The 17,926-nt window shown below is 40.1% G+C and overlaps 2 protein-coding genes across 2 annotated transcripts; both read left to right on the forward strand.

Annotated features, from left to right (window-relative positions):
- Positions 1 to 1,651: 1,651 nt before the first annotated feature.
- On the forward strand, positions 1,652 to 5,776 carry tas1r3 (taste receptor, type 1, member 3). The gene is made up of 8 exons (XM_029502461.1): positions 1,652 to 1,860; positions 1,993 to 2,293; positions 2,525 to 2,881; positions 2,988 to 3,404; positions 3,544 to 3,747; positions 3,894 to 4,014; positions 4,446 to 4,816; positions 4,904 to 5,776. Exons 1-8 carry the CDS (start codon positions 1,655 to 1,657, stop codon positions 5,501 to 5,503), a joined length of 2,577 nt encoding a protein of 858 aa, XP_029358321.1. The 5' UTR covers positions 1,652 to 1,654; the 3' UTR covers positions 5,504 to 5,776.
- A 1,408-nt stretch (positions 5,777 to 7,184) lies between these two features.
- Positions 7,185 to 12,655, forward strand: odad1 (outer dynein arm docking complex subunit 1). Its single transcript, XM_029502902.1, has 14 exons — positions 7,185 to 7,251; positions 7,357 to 7,456; positions 7,557 to 7,746; positions 7,876 to 8,001; positions 8,092 to 8,205; positions 8,321 to 8,388; positions 8,479 to 8,666; positions 10,178 to 10,312; positions 10,558 to 10,640; positions 10,722 to 10,890; positions 11,116 to 11,279; positions 11,391 to 11,494; positions 11,593 to 11,680; positions 11,775 to 12,655. Exons 1-14 carry the CDS (start codon positions 7,185 to 7,187, stop codon positions 11,877 to 11,879), a joined length of 1,701 nt encoding a protein of 566 aa, XP_029358762.1. The 3' UTR covers positions 11,880 to 12,655.
- Positions 12,656 to 17,926: the final 5,271 nt, after the last annotated feature.

The raw sequence follows: 17,926 nt of genomic DNA on the forward strand, positions 1-17,926 counted from the left end.
GTGTCACCATAGTAACCGCTTATTGGAATCTGTTGATAGAATCCATCTGTCATTCTTCAGTCATCAGTTTGACACATGCTTTTCAATAATCATTGAGATAAAGATGCATGAAGCTAAAGTGAGCTAACTGGAGGTTATAATAGCTAAATGAAGCTAAAGTTAGCTAACTGAAGGTTATAATGGCAAAATGAAGCTAAAGTGAGCTAACTGAAGGTTATAATAGCTAAATGAAGCTAAAGTTAGCTAACTGAAGGTTATAATAGCAAAATGAAGCTAAAGTGAGCTAACTGAAGGTTATAATAGCTAAATGAAGCTAAAGTTAGCTAACTGAAGGTTATAATAGCAAAATGAAGCTAAAGTGAGCTAACTGAAGGTTATAATAGCTAAATGAAGCTAAAGTTAGCTAACTGAAGGTTATAATAGCTAAATGAAGCTAAAGTGAGCTAACTGAAGGTTATAATAGCTAAATGAAGCTAAAGTGAGCTAACTGAAGGTTACAATAGCTAAATGAATCTTTCAAGATTTCCTGAATTAAGATTGATTTTGTCTTGGATTTCAGGCTTTGGGCCATATTCTGAAGACTTGTTAATGTCAGGTGGAAGCTTGACTCACATTGTCCATATGGAGATACTAAATTGCCTATGTTCTTTCTATTAAACAATTTCACATTATTAAAAATAAATAAATAAATAAATAAATAAATACAAGCAGTAAAACTGAAAAAGATCATTGTTATAAAAATTCTTGGAAAAATAAGCCTGTATTAATAAAATCATATTAATGTGCATATGTCCAGTGATGGTTTGTGCAAATATTGTGGGAGGAAATATGTACAATTGCTTTTACGGACGAACAGCACTGCATGCAAAAATGTATGCAAATCAACACTGAGATGTCATCTAAACACGAAAACCTAAACATTTCTAAATCAATATGGTCATTTTTTTCATCAATGCAACATACTTGTATGTTATCATTGATATTGCCATCTTAAGTGAAAGGAGGTTTTCATTACTGCACTACACCTGTAATAAATTGCAAACATTTGACCAAAGCAACATAAGAGACTTTCACTAGCTGACACATGCAAAGTTATAAATGCAGTGATAATGAGCAAGGCAAACCGGAATTTTTTTTTGTGTGCGCATCTCCTGACAAATAGATACACCAAAGAGCATCAAAATGCAAACCAGAAGCAAATGTCAGGAAAGTATTCCGGAAAGATGAACACCACATGCACAATAAACACGCAAATGCACACACATTGTGCAAAGCAAGACTTTCTGCCTTACAAGCAATAGCTTAAACTGTCAAAACACTTTGAATAATATCCAGGAAAATCACAATAACAGTACAATGAATGCTATGAATGAATTTTTTTTTACTAATAAGGGTACCAAAAGATATTTCCTGGTATCATTATGAAATTTAAGATGTGTGTAAATTTCATTTTATGTGTCTGTGAATCACAAAAGCAAAGCTTGCACTACACTTCATATTACACAACTAGATGTCCAGAGAAAGGAGGGGCCACTAAAATCAGCTGACTTTGTGGCTTACAGGTGATTTTGCATACTGCAGTATTTCATAATTCACTGACACAAATGTGCGCAGTGCTCATGACTCTAGCTTCAGTGTCTAGTTTATCTGCCTCATGGCTGCGCCTGTAATTCTGCTGGTTCTCTGCTGGGCGTTCAGGCTGAGCTGCAGTCTGAATGATTTACCTGAATGGTTCAACAACATTTCCACCAGTCTCTTCTATTTGCCTGGGGACATTATGCTGGGGGGGCTCTTTCCCATTAATGAGCTCTCCAGTAACCTAAGTGAGAGGACGGAGCCAAACAACATCAGATGTGAAAGGTAATGTGTTTTGAAACATAATATTTTTGAAGAATAAACTCTAGTATCACAAGTGGTGTGCCATTATCTATACTGAACTTTACTAACAAGGCTTCTCCTTTGTTTTGTTTCTTTCTGTCTGACGTCACACAGTATAAATGAACGAGGATTAGGCCTCGCCATAGTAATGAAATATGCAATTGATGAGATCAACGGAAACCAAACTCTGCTTCCTCGGATCAAGTTGGGTTATCGAACCTATGACACGTGCAAACAATCTGCCATTATTGTGAAGCCTACTATCTCCTTCCTTACTGGAAAATCTAACCATGCACTATCTGTGGAGTGTAATTACACAGACTATGAGACCAGCATATCAGCTGTGATTGGCCCTCTTAACTCTGAAATGGTGTCTGTCATTGGAAAACTTCTGGGATTCTTTCTGATGCCACAGGTTGGGTTAAAATACCTAAAGAAATGGGTGCACACAATGTATTTTAAATGAAAAAGTACATTTCAAAAGTAAAAAATATTTTCCACCCCAACGACCACAAGCCTTAAGGTTTAACTTAGTCTTATTCTGTAAATCAAAGTATTGCTTTGCTTGTTCATGACTGTCATGTTTTTTCAACCTACTCACAGGGTGATATTGAACTGTATGCTGACATGATTCTTCTTCCTTCAGATTAGTTACGGTGCAACCAGTGACAAATTCAGTAACAATCTTCTCTACCCATCATTCTTCCGTACGGCGCCCAGTGACAAATGGCAAGTAGATGCCATGATACATCTAATACAGAAGTTTAACTGGAGCTGGGTTGCAGTGATTGGAAGTGAAGAAGAGTATGGACAGCAAGGTGTGCAGCAATTCTCTAAATTAGCAGAAAACAATTCCATATGTGTGGCCTATCAGGGCCTGATTCCAGTGTACACTGACCCTACATCAGCAGTCGAAACCATCGTTGATAATATTGTATCAACCAGTGTTGGAGTGACAGTGGTCTTTTCTCTTTCTGAGTCTGCTGAGGTCTTTTTTAAAGAGGTTAGTGAAACAGAGAAAAGCACATTGCACAATGCATGCATTATATGTCATTGGTGGACAAATTACATCAGGTTTAGTCTCAATCATCCAATGAAATCTCTCCCAGGTTATAAGAAGGAATCTAACTGGTGTGTGGATTGCCAGCACTGCTTGGGCCATTAATTCTCGGCTTACTTCTCTACCCAATATCCAAAAAGTTGGAACAATCATTGGATTCATTGACAAGATAGAGAAACTGAATCTACTCAACCTCTATACAAAGAAGCTGTTCAACCAAATCAGCAAGGAGGGGATGAAAATGTCCCATCCCACAACTATGTATGGTAATCCCAGCAATCCTTGCTCACAATGTCTGAACTTAACACCTGATAATATTACTTTGGTGACCAACGCTGCAGTTCAGTCCTCAGCCTTTGCTGTGTATGCTGCCATCTACAGTGTAGCACAGGCACTTCATAACATGCTGGAATGCAATTCCACTGCCTGTAAGTGGGGACCGCAAACTAAAATCTATCCGTGGCAGGTGAGTTTTTTGGTTGGCTATATCAGTGGTTGCAGACAGTTGAGTTATATTTTTTCTTTTTTTCTTTTTTTTTTTTTTCATTTTACTTTGTTAGAATTAAATAATGAATAATGAGTTTTTTTGTTTTGTTTTTTTGCAGCTGCTGAAGTTTTTGAGAAATACTTCTATAAACATAAATGGCACGCATTTAGTGTATGACATTAACGGCAACCCAAACATAGGATACACTGTGATTGAGTGGATCTGGAATGGCTCAAAATTACATCATAAATCTGTTGGAGGCTTTTATAAGGAACTGTTGATTAACACTTCCCTCTTCGAATGGCACACTCCAAACTCTGAGGTAATTTCTGCATTTTTACAGAAAATGCATATCAACCAGAAATATATATATATATATATATATAGTTTGGTTTGCAATAATTTTTTCCTTAACATTTTCTTTAATAAAACACAACAATCATAACTAGATTATCACAACTTTTGCAGGTTCCTCTTTCCACCTGCTCAAACTCATGTGAAGTAGGCCAGGTCCGCAGAGTCAAAGGCTTCCATTCTTGCTGCTTTGATTGTATTGACTGTCAACCAGGCACTTATCAGGCAAATGAGGGTAATGTGCTATAAATCCAATATACATTGTAGTCATAAATCAAGGTTAGATGTATATACTCTATATAAGGCTAGACAGGCAGCCAATTTCATTAGCTCAGCCTGAAGATAACAGCACTATGAGATCTTTCTAGATTAAACATTTAATCTAAATAGTAGCTATACAAAACTTGTGCCAGTTACAAATTTGGTTTGTGCACATAACTTTTTCTTGGTCTAGTGTAGTAAGAGAGAGAGAGAGAGTAATAGGGACTTTCACTGCCACCATTAATTTTTTTTTTGTATTGGCAATTTGCAATTGTAAATTAAAAATGTATCTTTGAATCGACACAATCAAACAAATATCACAGAGTTGTATTGGATTTCTAGCCGGTATGCTTCTTCAAAACCAAATTTACTGCTGTTTTCTTTCTTTGATTTTTTTATTTATAGATGACATCCAGTGTACTGAGTGTCCTGCTCGTCAATGGTCTGAGATCCGCAGCACTGAATGCATTCACCCCACCTTTGATGTTTTGTCCTGGGACTCAGTTGAAGCACTGGGAATAACATTGCCTGGTGTGCTGTTACTGCTATGTCAGGGGTTAGTCTGCGTCATGTTCTTGAAGCACCGGGGGACCCCATTAGTTATGGCCTCAGGTGGGGCCCTGAGTTTTGTGGCTCTGCTCAGTCTGATGGGAGCCTGCCTCAGTCTGCTGCTCTTCCTGGTGCAGCCAGGAGATACGGTTTGCCGTGTTCAACTACCCCTCGTGTCCATTTTCCAAACAGTTGCTCTCTCCATTATCTCTTCCATCTCATTACAGGTGGGGCATGACAGAAAAAGTGCATTACTGTAGTGTAAAACAACAGAAAGTGCACATATTGAAATCCCTTTTTTTTTTTTCAAACAGATATCCTTCATGTCAGAGTTCCCTGAGACAGCTGCCTCTAACCTGCATATAGTGAAAGGACCTGTGAACCTGATATTTGTGCTGGTCTGCTGTGCTCTACAGGCTGGTATCTGTGGCTGGTTTGTTCAAGAAGGGCCCTCATTGTCAGAATATAAGAGAAACATGAAAATAAATTTTGTGAGAATGTTTCTGTCATGTCCAGTTTTACCTTTGACTGGATTTGCCTTAATGCAAGGTTTGAATGTTGTCTTGGCCCTGATATCGTTTGTTTGTACCTTCATGGCAGTGAAGCCTCTTCATCAGTATAACCTTGCCAGGGACATTACCTTTTCCTCCCTGATCTACTGTGTGATTTGGGTGACCTTTATTCCAATCTACGTAGGCTTGGAAAACAAGAAAAAATCAATTGTACATGTTTGTTTCACCTTTGCAAGCAACTTTGGTCTTGTGGCCGCCTACTTTTTCCCTAAATGCTACTTTCTGTTGAGGAAACCTGATCTCAATACAGAGAAGCACTTCTGTACCTTCCTAGAGGGTGCCCTACCAATGCCAGCCGAGGAGGAGCCACAGCCACAGCCACAGCCTCAGTCAGGGCAGTAAGCAGGAGCAAGTTCCAATGATGTCTAACACCGTTTGATTCAACGATTGCCATGAAAGTCAAAGAATAATGTATTTTGCTTAGATTACATTTGTATGATTAAAGCTTAGGAGCGATAAGTAATATTCTGATATTAGGTCATTATTTCTTGTAATTTTTTTTTAATCTATTTGGAATAAGGGCCGAGCCACATGGAGGGCTTGTTGAAAATATTTGTATATAATTTCTCTTAAAATATTTTTCTGTTGCTGATACTTTTGATTGATTTTGGAAAACAAAATTATTTACCAGTTATCAATAAAACTTTTTCTTTTTATTTGTTTTATTTTTGTTTTTATTTGTACAGTATTTCGTGCAGCAATCAATACTGAGGCAGTTGATATGAATATCAGTTTTCTATATTTTGGTGTTTCAAAATCCAACAACTATATATCAGTAGATAGTCATTTATTCTGAGACAACACATAACACTAACAACAATCTATTAGATTTGTGTTTTTGTTTAAAGCCTGTGACCATGTTTTATACTAAGCATGACATTTTACCAATTAAATATTTCCAAAATCTAGGTAGCAAAAATTAACTACCCGGTACAGTGGAGGAAGCATAAAGTAAGTCAAGACGATACTATAAAAGTTGTATCGGTAGTTCAGCAAATTATTTTCTAGCATTTATGTTGAGTGGGTTATTTCACTTATTCCATATTCTGTTAAAGAAATCTGGAAAAAAAAATCAATTGCTCTCACTGTCAGATAAAAGAAAGATTAGCACATACACAACATTCAAACAAATTAAGTAGCTTTTCTTATCTGTGCCCATGTGTGCTAAACATCTTTTGGACTAATGGTCCAACTCAACTGGCACTTTCACTATCACAGAGTGATTGTGTGTTTTATTGACAATAATAGTAATAATAGCAACCTTCACAGAGTCGACTCTTATGATTGACAGCGTGATAATTGTCTTCAGTAGCCTGACAGTCTGAATTCTGGGCTTACCCCTCCCTCGCCCCTGGCAACAGTTGCTAACAACACAGGCCATTGGTGCTGTTGATCCCGAGGCTCTCTGGGCTTTTACTTCTCAAACTTCCAGCTGTTTAGGTAAATTATTATTTATCATAACCAGCAGTCACTTTTAGAATACCTTTCATATGCAGGCATGTGATTAGCTAAATCCTATATGTGTAATGTAACAGCTGAGCAGAAGCAGCGCTGCTGTTTTTATATTCTTTTGTTAATGTGCAGGTTTTCTTATTGAGTTGTGACAATATGATACTATGGATTAACTGTTCTGATTGATTAGAAATAAATGTGCTTAAATAACATTAATATCTACGTTTGATTAATCAGGACAAAAGCAGGCAGCAGTAATACAAACAAAAGACGCATTTGTGAAGAGAACTGTTCAATTGAAAATTACTGGTGGAGCAGCAAAAACTGCTAATGAATGCTAATGAAGACAAACATGTTTACTGTGAATCGTCTAAAGTGCATTAACTCACATAAATCATTCCTTAAAAACTAGTAAACCTTCTAGCTTCTAGACACCGACGAAAAGAAAAAACGTGATTAGAGAATATGAGTGTAAATGACTAGGTTTCAATATGTTTAATCATCAGCAAACAACAATGTTTTCCTGAAAGTTTCAATGCTGTTTATTTGCCCAGTAAAGTCCAGTATAAACATGCCTCGAGGAAGATCAACCACAAGTGCCCTCTCAGACAGCAGTGATATGGATATTGACGGTACAGGTAATGTTGAAAGTAACTATTAAATGTTGATGCTCTCTGAGGAATGTTACTCTGCCAGTTGCTATAATGTGTAAATCATTGGGGGCTGATTTTAGTTTTTTTGAGCAGAATCAGAAATAGCCAAACTGCAGAGACAGTTCAGGATAATGGAAGGAGATCGGCAGGCCTACAGCATTCAGGCCCGGGAGCAGATCCGCAAGCAACAGTAAAAAAAAAAAAAAAAAAGAGAGAAAATAAAATACACAGTGGTTTGCACAGTTTATATTTTATTAACCTGATGAGCTTTTTATGTGTTGTGGATGAAGGCAGGAGCTAGACAAGCTGCTGAAGGAGCAGCAAGAACTGCATCAAAATCTCGGTCTATGTAAGAGCTTGTCCCGCCAACAGCAGGACAGTGAGGAGGCCAGGAGTCTTTGTGCTTTGCTAGAGCAGCAAGACCTGCTGGAGGAAAAGCTGGGGAAGGAGAAACAGTATCAAAAGCAACTAGAAAAAGAGGTTGGTTAAGTTCTTTTCACTCTCTTTATTACATTAGTAATATATAGGGTGACACGTTACTAAATGTTTTTCTGATATATTTGGGCACAAAAACCCAAGTTTATATCCTGTGGTTTTGATTGCTGACAGATCTCAGACATGGAGTTAAAGCTGGTAGGGCTGAGAAAAGGTCAGGCCAGCACTAGTGGCACGCAAAGGTCAGAGGTGGGGCGGACTCAGAAGGCCATACGCACGTTGGAATACAAACTGGACAGGGTAGGTTACGAAGGAGCATCTTAATCTGATTAATAGTACACATGTTCACATTTGTCTGTCATATTTGGAAATTGTTGGTGTCCTCTACAGGCTTTGACCCACTTCAATGAACAGCTGACCAAAAATAGCCACCTGAGGGAAGAATTGCAGATACTTCATATTGAGCGTGTTCGTTTCAAGCAACTGCACAATAGACTGGACAAGGTCAGAGGTCACATAGAATATTTTTGTCTTGTTTCCTTATTGAGCCAAAAAACCCCTTTTACATTGGTTTTCATTTGTAAAATGAAAACCGTGTTTCTGCGCCTGTGTGCTGTAGGAACTGCAGGATGTCCACAAGAAGATTGCGGAAATGATTCACTTGTCCACTACTGCGTATGATTCGAGGTCAGATTTGAGACGGCTGTGTCATGTAAAAGTCAGGAGGTTTCACACTTCATGAGCTTAGTTTTTGAATATCTTGTCTCTCTCAATCAGGGTGGAAGCTCAGTCCAAAATAACAATGATGAGGGAAAAGGCAGTGAAAGACCTCACCCAGTACAATGCTGAGATGAAAGAACTTGAAAGGGTTATTGCGCATGAGTACATCCTGAAAGAGTTTATGACCACCAAATGCAGCGAGAGGAGCGGTCAGGACGACGGCCATGAAACAGGACAAAGACAATGTAAGGCACAGCCATTATGCTGCCGCAGTGAGTAATGATAACAATGCTGCATAAAATGCCACCCCTATTCCTCCATAAAATTACTAGTTGTAGAGCAGGTTCGTAGACAGGAGGAAATATTAAGGGGTGCGAGGGCAGTGGCTCAGGCTAAGCAGGGACAGTGGTTGAACTGGGAAGGTGTGGAGAAGAAAAAGCTTAGTTGGAAAGAGCTGTGGAGTATGGAGGAAAGTAGGATTCGATTTTTGATAGGGGCAACATGCGATGTATTGCCAACTCCCCAGAACCTAAAACTCTGGGTAAATGGAGACCCGTTATGTTCATTGTGTTCAGGTGCTGCAACTCTAAAGCACATCTTGTCCGGTTGTAAGGTTAGTCTCTCACAAGGCCGATATATGTGGCGACATAACCAGGTTTTAAAAAGCTTAGCTGCAGGCATTGAAGATGGAGGCAGGCAATTCTAGGAGGGTCTAAGACAAAGAGAGTCGCAATACAGTTTGTGCAGGAAGGAGGGAAAGTTAATAAGATAATAAGGAAGCAAGGCAGCTTAGAGGATGCTAGTGGCTGGGAGATGCAGGTCAATTTAGGAGGAAAGCTTGTTGTTCCCCAGGAAATAGCCCGCACAAAGCTAAGGCCTGATAGAATTTTGTGGTCTAGGAGTAGAAAGAAAGTATATTTCCTAGAGCTGACTGTGCCGTGGGAGGATTCAGTTGAAGAAGCATATGAAAGGAAAAAGCTCAGGTATGCAGATCTAGGTAAGGATGCTGAGCAGCGAGGATGGAAGGTCAGGATTTGTCCAGTGGAAGTAGGATGTAGAGGGTTTGTAGCAAGATCTGCTGTTGCTTTGTTGAAGGAGTTAGGAGGAAGCGGCCACAGGGTGAGGAAACCAGTGAAGGAAATGTCAGATGAAGCAGTAAGATCCAGTCAGTGGATTTGGGTTAGAAGAAGTAGTGGTAGCTGGAGGCCCAGCAGGGGGAGCTCTTAAGACAGACAGACTCTTGGGAGAAGCAGAGGAAGAAATCCAGGAAGAGGAAGTGTATTTTAGTGGAGGGTGTGGCCTGTTTGAACCTCTTTGACACCATGCAGTTAGTCCAGGTGAGTTGGTCTGTGTGTGTTGGTTTTGTTTGATTATAGAGCTGTTCAGGTGAGTTTAGTTGCTGAATCTGCTAGTGTAGCTTGTATTGCCTCCACCTCCTTGACGCCAGTGTTCACGGTTTAGCCTCCTGGAGGTGTTGTGGGACTAATTAGACGAAACACCAACGAAAGGAGGTTCCCACCTGATGACCCCAAAGACATGATAGTTATCACTGCTCACTGGCCTAGTTGGATATTATCTGTAGGGCACATAGAGCAGGGCGAAAGTTTGTGAAAATGTTTTTGACAATGTACTTTCTTTGTAATTTACTGAGCGTTTAACTGATGTGCTGATTAGGGAATGTCCAGATGATTACATGATGGTGCCTTTGATACAGCGCTAATGACTGCCACATGAGGGTAATGATGCTTTGTCACAGTCTCAGAGGTGAAGGAGCAGCGGAGGACGGACTCAGGGGAAGGTTCACTGGATGCGCTCGAGGAGGTTATTGAGAGGATCCAAATGGTGACAGGAGAGAATAACCTGGACATGCTAATCACCAGGTTCATCCAGGGTGAGGCCACTGTTTTCTTTGTAACTGCGGCTCCTATCATTAAATTACTGCAAGCCTGTCAATTTGCTTTTCTTTCTATTCTATTTCAGTGTTACAGGTCTTTGAAAATAACTTTACGTCATAGCTGTAGATTGCACTCATTATATAATACCTATGAACCAGTCAGAACACTTGATTTGAGCTGATTGTTTCAAAAATAAGTGTACAGTGCATAAATGTGGTGTGTTTGCCGTTTCAATGTGCAGTTGAAGACCGGAACTTTGCCCTCTTTAATTTTGTTAATGAGCAAAACAATGAGGCTGAAACACTGAGAGATGAAGTCACCCAGGTATGTTTTTGCAATTTGTCTGTCCCCCATGAAAAAAGTGAAGTGATTTATCTGTTTACACTGAAATGTGTGAATCTGCAGATCCAAGAAGAAATGGAACAGTTTCGAATGAAGGGTTGGCAAGAAGAGCAAGATCATCGCACTTTGCTGAGGCACGCTGATGAACAACAAAATGAAGTTGAATCCCAAGTAGAGGACTATGAGACCCAAGCAAGCATTTTGAGCAAAATCCTAGATGAGCTTAAGACAGGTTTGGCAACAACCTGTCTTTACATTTTTAAAAATGTCTGAATGTTCTCGGGATTATTAATGAATAAGAGAAAGAGCTCTTATTGTCAATTAGAATTAAATTAAAAAGTTTTCTGTGAAATGATGCTTGAATTTATGCAGAAACTTGTCTGGAAAATAATGGTGAGGGTCAATAATTTTACACGTGTATTGGTACTCCTAACTGCTGGTTTCACCCATCCCACAGGAGTGAACAGCACTTTTTCTAAAATGAAGTGTGATGGCTCAGTAATAGAGGACATGCTGGGCTCCTCGACAGGGATTAGTGAGAACAACATCATGTCCTATCTTGGTCTGGTGGAACAGAAAACTAATGAATTGCTATCCATACAAGCGTTCCTCAACTCTAAGGTAACCTACCAACCCGGGGTCCTGTCCTAGTCTAATCCTATTGTATGTTCGGGACTTTCTTTCCTTTCTACTCTGTAGTGTAACATGTCCTTTTCATCGAATTGCTTTCAGGATCTGGAAAAGGACTACAATCCAAAGGACTTGCCCAAATTCCTTTTGGGTCAAAATCCAGAGCTACTTGAGCAGAAAAGCAGTATCCAGCCTATGGTCAACAGGTCGGCATTTTATCTGTAATGACGTCTGTCCATACACGTTAACTCTTGGAACGCCACTAATCATTGATGGGTGTGTCTGTGTTGATTGGGCTCTTCAGTGTGGATCATGATGCAGAAGAGTCTGTCACTGATGAGGAAGAACAGCCCCTATCGCTGGGGGAACTTCGCAGAAGAATAATGAAAGGGGTGAAATAAAAAGCTGAAATCTTATGGTTGAGATCTTTGAAGAATTATTCATTTAAGTTGTTCATCTGATTTGTTTTGGGTATGATTTTTATAGGTTCTCCAGAGAGGAAGTTCAGTCCAACAGGCAGTGACGAAAACCTCAAAGGTCAGTCAGCAGTTTGACGGTCAGCAACGCTCACTGGAAGATGAACTGATCTGACTCAATGACCTGATCAATGTCATTAATGTGGATCCCAGTTCTGGCTGTTATTGTCTGCAGTGGAAGGGCTTTCTTTTAATGTTTACCATAATATAGATTAATGGAGGTCATGGCCGCAGATGGAACAAGCTTCCAATCATGCAACTTGCACACATAAACATTTAAAGCATAATTACGCAATGTGTATGTTACCTTTTATGATGAATCGTTGGCACTGGCTACATTGCATCTTGGTGTAATTTGCTTAGTTGGAGCTAATTAGGTTTAGAGCTATAAAGATGCCTTTTCAGACTCTGGTAACCAGCTGTCCTTTTGATGTGTGACTTGCCATCTGGCTTTGACTTTGCAATCTGGTTTCAATACAGCTCTCCATCACTGGCAGTAGTTTATTACTTGGTAGTTGCTGCTATGCTCAAAGCAAAAGGTTGGGGGCAGCAGATCCTTTTGTAATTCTTTCTGGCAAGCTGGGACCTTGATCCTGAGTCTCATGAAAAGGGGACAGGGAGCTTCATACTCACCATACCATACACTGATTTTAAAAGCTCTTCTGTCAGAAGTAATGATTGTGATGTGTATTAGTGAATCACACACATCTACTCAAGTGTCCATAATAAAATCTCTTCCATATGACATTTCCACTAAATTAGTTCTCTGTTCAACTACATAGGTCTGTTTGTGCTCAGTAAATTCATAGTTCTGGCGTATTATTATTATTATTTTTATTTTTTTGTCTTGTCTCTCTCCTCCTTCCAACAACTGTGTGTGGCTTTAACCCCCAGAGATAAGGAAAATAAACTTCACTTTGATCCTCAGGAGTTTCAAATGTCATCATATCCAAACATCCTGGAGTTAGCCTGTGTTGGGGCAAAGATGGCTTGAGCTTCCTCTGTATAGGGGGAAAAAAAATACAGAATGGGAAACTTATTTTTGCTTGCTGCTTAGTGAAACAATTAACAAAGCGTGTTTCTATATTTAGGTTTTTAAGGTCACTCATGTCATCACATTTTCAAGGACTTCACAGGGGAATGTGGTGATTCAACTGAGGCGTGCCTCTCTAAATCAAAAAGTGACACATTTAGGTCATCATGTAAATAAGCCATCGAGAGCTGTGTTGTTTTAATGTCTATTTTTACTAATGGCTTTTTCATTTTTCAAGTGAGGTTTTGACAGCAGAGATTTTTACAAGAGAAACTGTTTCACTGAGCACATTCATGACTGATTGACCAGTGACTTAAAGATGATCTCCCTTGCAGTCTGAACTGTGTGGCTATGAAAACAGATTATCGGAGATAAAAGAGCGCTGTGGAAAAGCAGAGGGCTGGCAGCAGTGGAAGATGAGATGGAGGGGGCTGCTTGCTTTGAAATTCAACTCTCACTTACTCCCCTCCACCCTTTTTTACTCCCAACAAATTCTCTGTGCACACGGCTCTCTGCATTGCCATAGAAACCTTCCTTTTAATCACAACAGAAACCTCATTTCCTGCTTCTGACAAAAGAGTCCTCATTGCATGTTGAGACCGCCTGCAGCAGCCATTTCCATGGCCCACCTCCTTCTGTGGGTTGTACCTACCAGCAGAGAAAAGTCCTCCCACCCACCGCACCTCACCATCTAGTCTCTTTTTCACCCCTCCTCTCCATATAAGCACATTTTCCACCTTTTCTTCTCCTGAAGCTTAACAGTCCCACTATTCTCCTGTGCAGCTTCTTCATACCTCAAAATCTCTTGTCATAATAGTCCCTCTTTCTGTTGAGCTCAGCACAATTAAACAGTAATTGAGTCAACATTTTCTTGGAAACACCTACACACCCAACCCTGCAAACAAGAACATGTAAGCACAGGTAGTTTCTCCGTGCTCTTATCTGTGAACTTCATACTGTGGCCCATCCATCTGTCCCTGTAAGACCTCTGCGCTTTATCAAGAAGAACAGCTCGCATCCTGTTGTGCCAATCATAGCTCATTCTCTTAACGACTAATGCAAGAATTCAAGCGAATCACAGCGTCAAACAATAGCAGTTTGCTATTTAGACCATATGCAGATAAAACTTTTTGCCAAACTTCGTCTGATCACAGGAAAATGACAAATATTTCAGCTAAATACTATCTGCTCCTGTTCTTCAGTGTGTGTAAGTTTGGGAACAGCATTAGTACATGTGAAAAGCCTTGTACCCTTAATCCCTTACAACACTGTTATCTGACTCCAGAAAATACCGCTGTCTCCTGCCTCCTGTCTCCCACTCTGTCCTCTCTCTCTTTCTCTCTGTCTTTCTTGTTTATTTATTTGGGAAGTTTGCCAGGTATTTCCCCAGAAAGACTGTCTGCCCACAATGCTCCCTCCCCATGTAGACGCCCCGCCTACACCCATCCCAGCCACTTCCCACCCTACCATGTGTGTTGCTAAGTAACCATCCGCCATGAGAGCCAGTGGCCGGCAGTTACTGAGCATGTTTTCTGGTTGTGTCCAGGATGCACAGAGGATAATCACTACCTGAACCACCAGCTCCTTTTCGATTTCATGTCCCTGCGCATCCATTGTTGTCTGGAAAGGTGAACTGTGGATGATTCCCAGTGAGGTTAAACATCAGCATGTGCTGCCAGTCCACCACCAGATGGCAGCACCATCAGTTTCTCTGCTGCCACACAGGCTGCAAGATTTTTTTTTTATTTATTTTTTTTTACTGCTGTTGCTAGGCAATCCTGACTCTCATGTCTTACCTGTGAAACATTTGTGATTTTTAGAGATGTCCCTGACACCATTTTGTCTTTGTATTCCCTACTCTGAAATGCAGCCTTAAAGAAATCCAACGATTGCTTGCACCGTGAAACCATTTCACAGTCAAACAATTAATCCTCAAACAGAAATAAAATTAAAATTCTGATAGATGCAGAAACAAAGCCTGCGTGGTTCTGCAGGAAGAAGTGACCAAAACACGCCATTTTTGAGATTCGGGTTTGGCTAAAATATTCTTGCTTAAATAGTTTCTATTGACTTCATCTCATCTTGCAGGAGGCAGGAAATGTGTTCTTCAGTGATTAGGCCGGCAGCTCTTTTCTTCCACTTAAGCACCAATAGAAACATCCATGCACTCTCTGGTCTGATATGCTCTGCAGCTTCTTGTTTTCTGTGAGTATGAACCTCTGAGATGTTCCCATAGTTGTGATTTTAACACATTATCTAAGCGATCAAGCTTTTGTATTAATATTATTCTTTATTTCTTTATCCCTGATCTGTTCCTTAACCCCCACTAAAAAAATAAATAAAGAAATAAAACACAAAAACCACCCCCTTCCTACCACCACACCAAACCACCCCCCTCCTTGGTCCCCCTGTGTGCAAGTCCCTCATCTGAGCTTTGGTTGCTGTGCAGATGGCTCTTTGTTGGTGCTTCACAATGGTTCTAAGGTCAGTGTGCCTCATGCCATCCACACACTCAAACTTCTCCACTCCAGCTGTCTTGTAGAGTATTTCTTTTTGAAATAAAATCTTACTCTGTCAGCGTAATTGTTTCTCATGTCTACACATTTGTAGTATGGTTGAGAATTGTCAGGAAGTTATAAAACCACAGATGGAGCAAAGAGATAACCCGGACCTCTGAAACTGTAGAGACTTATTTTCCACATTTAAGACGTACTTATTCCATCAAATTGTGAATTGCCACTTTACTCGAATCTGGAATTTGAGCATGGATGCCTCTGTTATGGGAAAGCTTTAAACCAAGTGATATCTCTGAAAGGCATCAGACACCAGAATATCAGACCAGCCAGAGAAACAAAAATGCTAATCTACAATCTGCTCTGTGATCCCAAGCCAAGCCTTGTTCATCATTGAAAAGCTAATGTGGCATTTACACATTGCTTAACCTGAAACATTTATTCAAAGGGTAGCAAGAAAAGATGTATTTTAAAAATAGCAAACAAAGAAACCAGCTCTCTTGGAATGAACAGTTCGAGTGACAAGCGTAAAAAATGGCTTTTTGCTCACTGATCTCTTTTTTAGTCAAATGAAACCATGCAGTTTAAAAACTCATTCTTCACCTTCTTCACTGAAAACAGTTCATTTACTATTTACTGTAAGACATGTTGCAGGATGTCTGTATTAGAGAGAGTAGGTCTCATAGTCCAAAGTAAATGCTGCTGAGAGAAACATAGTTGAGCAGCAGAGGGCCATGAGGACTTCAGGCCTGCATGCGGCAGAAAAAAGCAGGTAGAGGGAAAGGCGGGAAAATAGGAGGAGGAGCATTTTTCGCAAAGCACAGGGAACCACTGGAAATTTCCACTTTTCTCTGGCAAGACAGTTGCAGGGGTGGAGCTAAGAGGTGAATCAAACAAGGTGGTGGAGTTAAAGTTTAACGAAAATCTAATTTAGAAATTCAATGCAGTGCAGAAGAAAAATATAAAGTGCCTTTTCATGCACAGACGGCCTCTTAGATTTATGAAACCTAAAGCATATTTCTCATTCATGTAACTCGGTTCCTTTTTACTAATTGAAATCCCCTTTTTCACTTCTGTCCATTTCAGCAGTTACACCTGTGTTTCATTTGTCTGCAGCTGTGTTTGTTCAACAGTGAAGCTAAGCTATGTTGAATGATTGTTTTGGTCAATATCAATTATGAATTAGATAGATAGATAGTTAGATAGATAGTGCTTTGCAGTCCTATGTATTATTCATGTGTGGCATTGGTTTTAATGCTGTGTATGATGTTATCTCTCAATCAGGGAGGGCAAAGTGCTCACTGATGTATTTCAGTAGTAAATGGACTGATTGACGGATGATATGTTTCACTCCCTCACTACATTCAGACACTGTTTAGGACTGACTACTGAAACATGTTTGTATTTTGCTGGTGTCCTAACAATAAATCAAGAGGACAATTAATTGATGCTCTTTCAACATGTTTGATTGCAGCTAACATCCATTTCATTAAAATCCACTCTATGTTCACTCTGCCATCTATGTTTCCAGCTGTACATCCACCCATTTACTCATTGTTGCAACAAGTAGATTACCCCAGGTCACCTTTTTACCCCAGCAGTTTTGTCCACCACATACCAGCTGGAAGATTGTATGTATGCACAAACTAAGACCATTAGTTTGTGCTGTAGTTGTTTATTCCCTGTAGGGACACCCAGACTAATGCTGCTTAGATTCACATTTGCATTCTTGGTCACTTCTTACATGCAAGTTTCAGATTGACGAGGAATGGCGAAGAAGAAAGTTTAAAGGTCAACTGATGCACTTCACCATCACTCATGTCACATTCACTTCCAGCTTCTTTCATTAACGGTGAAAATTTTGAAATACTCTCCTTAGACTATTTGCTTTCCCTAATTTGAAATGTGTAATCTGAAAAAATACCTTTTCATTTAGGGAATTCTCTGGAGGTTCGGTTCCCGGCCTGGGTCCTTTCTGTGCGGAGTTTGCATGCTGTCCCTGTGTCTGCGTGGGTTTCCTCCGGGTTAACTGGCAACGTGAAATTGACCTTTGGTGTGAATGTGAGTGTGGGTGGTTGTTGTCTCTGTTTGTCCTTGTGTGTTGGCCCTGCGATGGACTGGCGACCTGTCCAGGGTGTACCCCGCCCCTCGCCCAATGTCTGCTGGGATTGGCTCCAGCAGCTCCGCGACCCGGATACAGATAAAGCGGATGAAGATGAGTGACTGAGAGAGTGAGAATTGTCAGGAGAAGACAATCTTCATTCCAGTTAAGTCCCACCCTGTAAGATTTTAACATCTATGCATCAGAAATTGTGCCAGAAAAGCCAGTTTGTGTGTTAGAAGGACAACATCCTTCAGAACTTGGCTGCACCTTGTTTTCATGCCTGTGGTCACAATTCAACAATAATTTGATAACTGTTTTAAGTTAATAGCAGAGGCTGCTTTAAATCAGAATGCAGTGACGTCAGAAGACAAGCGGCATTGAGAAACACAGTGGCATTTAGCAAATCCTCAAAGAACCCCCACCTAATCCATGCAGCACTGAAGAGACACGTCGACCGCAGTAGCACTAACTATCAGCGCTGCAGGATTTCAGGATATCTTGGCACTGTTCCC

Source organism: Echeneis naucrates, chromosome 5 (genome assembly GCF_900963305.1).
Source record: "Echeneis naucrates chromosome 5, fEcheNa1.1, whole genome shotgun sequence".
Lineage (NCBI taxonomy): Eukaryota > Metazoa > Chordata > Actinopteri > Carangiformes > Echeneidae > Echeneis > Echeneis naucrates.